The sequence below is a fragment of the Mobula hypostoma genome, chromosome 22 (genome assembly GCF_963921235.1).
Source record: "Mobula hypostoma chromosome 22, sMobHyp1.1, whole genome shotgun sequence".
Classification (NCBI taxonomy): Eukaryota; Metazoa; Chordata; class Chondrichthyes; order Myliobatiformes; family Myliobatidae; genus Mobula; species Mobula hypostoma.
The window spans coordinates 876,935-883,725 of record NC_086118.1 but is presented as its reverse complement, the minus strand read 5'-3'; the positions used below and the strand labels follow the sequence as shown (position 1 = coordinate 883,725).

The following is a 6,791-nucleotide window of genomic DNA, read 5'->3' as shown; positions in this document are numbered from 1 at the left end:
GAAGGACCTGTATTGTGCTGTAGGTTTTCTAAGATTCTATTCTCATAGGGCATGCTCCCCAATCCAGGCAACATCCTTGTAAATCTCCTCTGCATCCTTTCTATCATTTTCCAAATCCTTTCTGTAGTGAGATTACCAGAACTGAGCACAATACACCAAGTGGGGTCTGAACAGGGTCCTATATAGCTGCAACATTACCTCTCGGCTCCTAAGTTCAATTCCACAATTGATGAAGGCCAATACACCGTACGCCTTCTTAACCACAGAGTCAACCTGTGCAGCAGCTTTGAGTGTCCTATGGACTCGGACCCCAAGATCCCTCTGATCCTCCAAGCTGCCAAGAGTCTTACCATTATTACTATATTCTGCCATCATATTTGAACCACTTCTGAGCCAAAATGAACCACTTCACACTTATCTGGGTTGAACTCCATCTGCCACTTCTCAGCCCAGTTTTGCATCCTATCGATGTCCCGCTGTAACCTCTGACAGCCCTCCACACTATCCACAACACACCCAACCTTTGTGTCATCAGCAAATTTACTAACCCATCCCTCCACTTCCTCATCCAGGTCATTTGTAAAAATCAGAAAGAGAAGGGGTCCCAGAACAGATCCCTGAGGCACATCACTGGTCACCAACCTCCATGAAGAATATGACCTGTCTACAACCACTCCTTGCCTTCTGTGGGCAAGCCAGTTCTGGATCCACAAAGCAATGTCCCCTTGGAATCCATGCCTCCTTACTTTCTCAATATGCCTTGCATGAGGTACCTTATCAAATGCCTTGCTGAAATCCATATACACTACATCTACTGCTGTACCTTCAATGTGTTTAGTCACATTCTCGAAAAATTCAATCAGGCCCATTAGGCATAATCTGCCTTTGAGAAAACCATGCTGACTATTCCTAATCATATTATGCCTCCCCAAATGTTCATAAATCCTGCCTCTCAGGATTTTCTCCATCAACTTGCCAACCACTAAAGTAGGACTCACTGGTGTATAATTTCCTGGGAGATCCCTACTCCCTTTCTTGAATAAGGGAACAACATCTGCAATCCTGCAATCCTCCAGAACCTCTCCCATCCTCATTGATGATACAAAGATCATTGCCAGAAGACCAGCAATCTCCTCCATTGCCTCCCACAGTAGCCTGGGGTATATCTGGGGACTGTGGTTATGAGGTTATGTATTATAATTGGGGTTGAGGTGTGGGATATGGGGATTATGGTTGGAGTGAGGTGTGAGATGTGGGGATTAAGTTTGGGGGTGTGGTAATGATGTGAGGGATGAGATGTGGGGATCATGGTGAGGTGATTTTTGAAGGGATTAGAGTTGGGTGGGGATGGAGCAAAAGGTATAGTAAGAGGTTAGGGAGTGGATGGAGGACTGTTGGTAAGGGGGTGGAAGAATGAGATGAAGGGAGGTGAGGGAGGAATGAGATGAAGGGGTGGAGGGAGGAATGAGATGAAATGAGGTGGGGGGTGAGGGGTGGAATGAGGTGATGTGAGGTGAGGGTGTGGAGGGGGAGGAATGAGATGATGTGAGGTGAGGCGGTGGAGGGAGGAATGAGGATTGAGGGAGGAATGAGATGAAGTGAGGTGAGGGGTGGAGGGAGGAATGAGGATTGAGGGAGGAATGAGGATTGAGGGAGGAATGAGATGAAGGGAGGTGAGGGGTTGGAGGGAGGAATGAGATGAAATGAGGTGAGAGGTGGAGGGAGGAATGAGGTGAGGGGTGGAGGGAGGAATGAGATGAAGGGAGGTGAGGGGTTGGAGGGAGGAATGAGGGAGTAATGAGATGAAGGGAGGTGAGGGAGGAATGAGATGATGTGAGGGAGGGTTGGAGGGAGGAATTAGATGAAGGGAGGTGAGGGGTTGGAGGGAGGAATGAGATGAAGGGAGGTGAGGGGTTGGAGGGAGGAATGAGATGAGGGGTGGAGGGAGGAATGCGATGAAGGGAGGTGAGGGGTTGGAGGGAGGAATGAGGTGAGGGGTGGTGGGAGTAATGAGATGAAGGGAGGTGAGGGGTTGGAGGGAGGAATGAGATGGTGAGTGAGGGGTGGAGGGAGGAATGAGATGAGGGGTGGAAGGAGGAATGAGATGAAGAGAGGTGAGGGGTTGGAGGGAGGAATGAGATGAGGGGTGGAGGGAGGAATGCGATGAAGGGAGGTGAGGGGTTGGAGGGAGGAATGAGGTGAGGGGTGGTGGGAGTAATGAGATGAAGGGAGGTGAGGGGTTGGAGGGAGGAATGAGATGATGTGAGTGAGGGGTGGAGGGAGGAATGAGATGAGGGGTGGAAGGAGGAATGAGATGAAGGGAGGTGAGGGGTTGGAGGGAGGAATGAGATGAAGGGAGGTGAGGGGTTGGAGGGAGGAATGAGATGAGGGGTGGAGGGAGGAATGCGATGAAGGGAGGTGAGGGGGTGGAGGGAGGAATGAGGTGAGGGGTGGTGGGAGTAATGAGATGAAGGGAGGTGAGGGGTTGGAGGGAGGAATGAGATGATGTGAGTGAGGGGTGGAGGGAGGAATGAGATGAGGGGTGGAAGGAGGAATGAGATGAAGAGAGGTGAGGGGTTGGAGGGAGGAATGAGATGAGGGGTGGAGGGAGGAATGCGATGAAGGGAGGTGAGGGGTTGGAGGGAGGAATGAGATGAAGGGAGGTGAGGGGTTGGAGGGAGGATTGAGGGAGGTGAGGGATGGAGGGAGGAATGAGATATGTGAGGAGAAGGACGGACGCAGCCACTCGCTCGGGGAATCGGCCGGCGGCCCCGCGTTTGTTGTCGCTCGCGGATGACGTTCCTCGCGTCACCAACAGGCGCCGAGCCGGGCCGGAGCGGGGCGGTAAAGCGGCAAGCGCGCGGAATGGAGGAGCTGGAGTCCGAGGCGGAGGTCCCGGTCCCGGTCATGGTGAGGGGATGGGCGGTAGGAGTGTGTCCCTATGGGGAAGGGAGAGGGCGGAGTGAAGGTGCTGGGGGGATGAAAGCGGCCGGAACAGCCTATAAAAAGTTCAGGTTGGGGCCGTGGAGTGTGTGGGGTGGACGGAGTGTGGAGTCATGGGGGGGGGGTGATTACTAGTTAAACTACTAGGAGACAACTAGTTAAATAAAGTAGAGATGCGGGATGTAGGATCAGTTAATGTGTTGTAGTTGCACTGGGCTTCCTGCCGAACATCGGCAGCAAGTATTGGCCGCTCGAGGAACTCAGCTGAAAGTAGGCGACCTGAAGTCTGAGCTTCAAATGCCTCGATGCACCGGGAGGGGGAGAGTTACCTGGACTCTGTTTCATGAGGCAGTCAGCCCCATCAGAGCTGGTCCGTGGCCAGGGACGAGTGGGTGTGATTGTAAGTAAGGCAGGGAGGGGGGTCCTGGAGAAGCCTCAGCCCTTGAACTCGCCAACAGGTGTGAGATTGTTGCTCTCTGCGAGCATGGGAGGCTGTAGGAAGGACGAGCAACTGAACTGTGGCGCCATGGTCCAGGGAGCCATTCAACAGTGGGGAGAGAAGAGAAATGTAGTTACAATTGGGGTAGTACAGTCAGAGGAATAGACATAATTCTCTATCACAAGGGTTGTGAGTCCTGAAGGCAGTACTGTGTGCCAGGTGCCCAGATTTGGGACTACTCATCTGACTTGCAGAGGAATATGGAGTGGGAGAGAAAACATCTTGTTGCAGTTCATGTGAGTGCCAGAGATGTAGGGTGAACAAGGAAAGAGGTTATGTTGAGGGAATTTGAGCAGCTAGGGACCAAATTAAAATGCATAAACAAAAGGATAATCTCTGGATTGTTACCTGAATCATGTGGTAAATGCATGGCTCAGAGATTGGTGTGGGATAAGTGGGTTTGAATTTGTGCCAGTATTGGGAAGGAGGAAGCAGTTCTAATGGGGTCCCGGTGAATTACATAGCCAGGGCTATGGATAGGGATTTAAACTAAATAGTAGTAGGTGCGTTCAGCTGCTTGGAAGAATAAGTGAGATTTGGTGAGGAAGGCAAATGCATTGTTAGCATTCATTTCAAGACAGTGGTGACGAAGGCATGTGCAATGTTGGGATTCATTTCAAGAGGTCTGGAAGACAAGAGCAGGGATGTGGTCCTGAGGCTTTATAGGCTCCTCATCTGAGAAAAGATGTGCTGGCAATGGGCAACACACATAAAATGCTGCAGGAACTCAGCAGGCCAGGCAGCATTCACAGAAAAAAGCACAGGACGTTTTGGGCTGTGACCCTTCAGCAGGACCTGTGTGTGTGCTTGGATTTCCAGCATCTGCAGATCTTCTCTTGTTTATGCTGGTATTGGAGCGGGTTCAGAGAAGGTTTACAAGGATAATTCCAGGAATGAAAGGGTTATCATATGAGGAACGTTTGCTAGCTCTGGGTCTGTACTCGTTGGAATTTAGAAGGATGGGGAATGGGGAATCTCATTGAAACCTTTCGAATGTTGAAAGGCCGAGACAGAGTAGATGTGGAAAAGATGTTTCCAAGTCTAGGACAAGAGGGCACAGCCACCCAATAGAGAGGCGTCCATTTAGAACAGTTGCGGCGAAATTCCTTTAGCTAGAAGGTGGTGAATTTGTGGAATTCATTACCACAGACAGCTGAGAAGTGCAGGTCATTGGGTGTATTTAAATCAGAGCTTGAGAGGTTCTTGATTGGCTATGGCATGAAAGGTTACGGGGAGGAGGTAGGGGAGTGGGGCCGAGGAGGGGTAAAAAGGATCAGCCATGATTGAACAGTGTAGTAGATTCGATGGGCCAAATGGTCTCATTCTACTGCTGTGCTTTATGGTCTTGTGGAGAGTTCAGGAGAGTTTAGTCAAGTCTCCAGAATAAAGAATAAGACAAAAAATTTATAAAATGATAAGAATTTAACTTAAGGCAACATTGAGAAAAAAATTAAAAAGAAAGGTGGTGAATACAGGACTGAAGGTGTTATATTTGAGTGCATACAGTATATGATCTTGTTGTGCAGTTAGAAGTTGGCAGGGCTGTGGTTGGAAAAGGTCACAGTTGTGAGCTTAACATCCAAGGATGTTCATCATATCAAAAGAACAGGCAGGTGGACAAAGAGGGTGGGAGGTTTTGTTTGTTAAAAAAAAAAGTCAAATCCTTAGAAAGAAGTGATATAGGTTTCAGAAGATGTGGGTAGAGTTAAGAAACTGCAAGGGTAAAAAGACCTTGATGGGAGAAATACACAGGCTTCTGAACAGTAGCCAGGATGCGGGGTGCAAATTGCAATGGAGATAGAAAAGGTTTGTTAACATGGCAGTGTTACAATAGTCAGAGGGATTTCAGTATGCAGGTAGATTGGAAATATTAGGTTGGTGCTGGATCCAAAAGAAGGAATTTGTTGAATGCCTAAAGATGGCTTTTTTAAAGCATCTTGTCATTGAGCTGACTAGAGACGTCAAAGGTATTGTAAATGCAAAAGAAAGGGCATGCAACAAAACAAAAGTTAGTGGGAAGATAGAGGACTGGGAAGTTTTAAAAAACCTACAGAGGGCAAAAAAATCATTAGAAGGGAAAAGATGAAATATGAAAGCAAGCTAGAAATAATATCAAAGTGTATAGTAAAAGATTTTTCAAGTTTGTTAAAATAGAAGAAAAATGAGAGTGGATATAGGACCGCTAGAAAATGAGATAGGAGAAATAATAACGAGGGATAAGGAGATGGCTGATGAACTAAATGAGTATTTTGTGTCAGTCTTCACTGTGGAAGACACTAGCAGAATGCCTGATGTTGTAGTGCAGTGGTCCCCAACCACTGGGCCACGGACTGGTACCAGGCCACAAGGAAACGATATGAGTCAGCTGCACCTTTCCTCATTCCCTGTCACGCCCTGTTGAGCTTGAACGCACGCGTCATCCATGTCAGCGCGGGAAGGAGATCAACTCCTCGAGCTTGCAAATGACGGCAGGCTGAAAAGTATGTTTGACATAACATCTCTGCCGGCATTCTGGATCAAAGTCAAGGCTAAATATCCTGAGATAGCCAGGAAAGCACTGAAAACGTTGCTTCCATTTCCAACATATCTCTGCAATGAATGTAACAAAAACTAAATTGCGGAATAGACTAGACATAAGAAACCCCCTTCGAGTATCGCTGTCTCCCAATACCCCTCGATAGGACCGTCTTGTTGCAGGGAAACAAGCCCAGGGCTCCCACTGATTCAGCGATATTGGTGTGTTGCAATGATTTTATATGTTCATACGGGGAAAATATGTGCTGTGTGTTTAATATCCAAACGTTACTTAAAATGTTATGAATTATAAGTGACTTATATAACCATATAACAATTACAGCACGGAAACAGGCCATCTCTGCCCTTCTAGTCCGTGCCGAACGCTACTCTCACCTAGTCCCACCGACCTGCACTCAGCCCATAACCCTCCATTCCTTTCCTGTCCATAGACCTATTCAATTTTTCTTTAAATGATAATATCGAACCTGCCTCTACCACTTCTACTGGAAGTTCGTTCAACACTTACTTCAAGCTCCCCTGTCCTCCCCTGATAATTGACTTATCACTATATTCATGCGCGGAAAATATGCGCTGTGTGTTTAATATTAAATTCGTTAGATAAACCCTTTTAGAGACAAAATTGAGTGTATTAGCCACTTATCACCTATATTCCGATCGTGATTAACACCCCCCCCCGAACAGAATCGCTAAAAACGATTTGCAGGGGAAAAAAATGGGCACGTACACACATGCGCACTGGTGCCCGTGCAAGGCTTCATGGTCATAGTAGTCTTCCTCGGGGTAAACCCAACGTATTTGACTCCCTGCGCCC

At 47.9% G+C, this 6,791-nt stretch overlaps 1 protein-coding gene across 2 annotated transcripts in view; it reads left to right on the top strand.

Annotated features, from left to right (window-relative positions):
• Window positions 1-2,821: 2,821 nt before the first annotated feature.
• nup85 (nucleoporin 85) overlaps window positions 2,822-6,791 on the top strand; it is a 63,764-nt gene continuing 59,794 nt past the window's right edge. Inside the window, exon 1 of one of the 2 annotated variants that reach the window (XM_063030841.1) lies at window positions 2,822-2,910. In XM_063030841.1, the coding sequence (XP_062886911.1) occupies window positions 2,866-2,910 (45 nt within the window). In that variant the 5' untranslated portion in view covers window positions 2,822-2,865. Of the gene's footprint in view, window positions 2,926-6,791 lie in introns of both variants that reach the window. The other variant, XM_063030839.1, reaches the window with a different exon arrangement.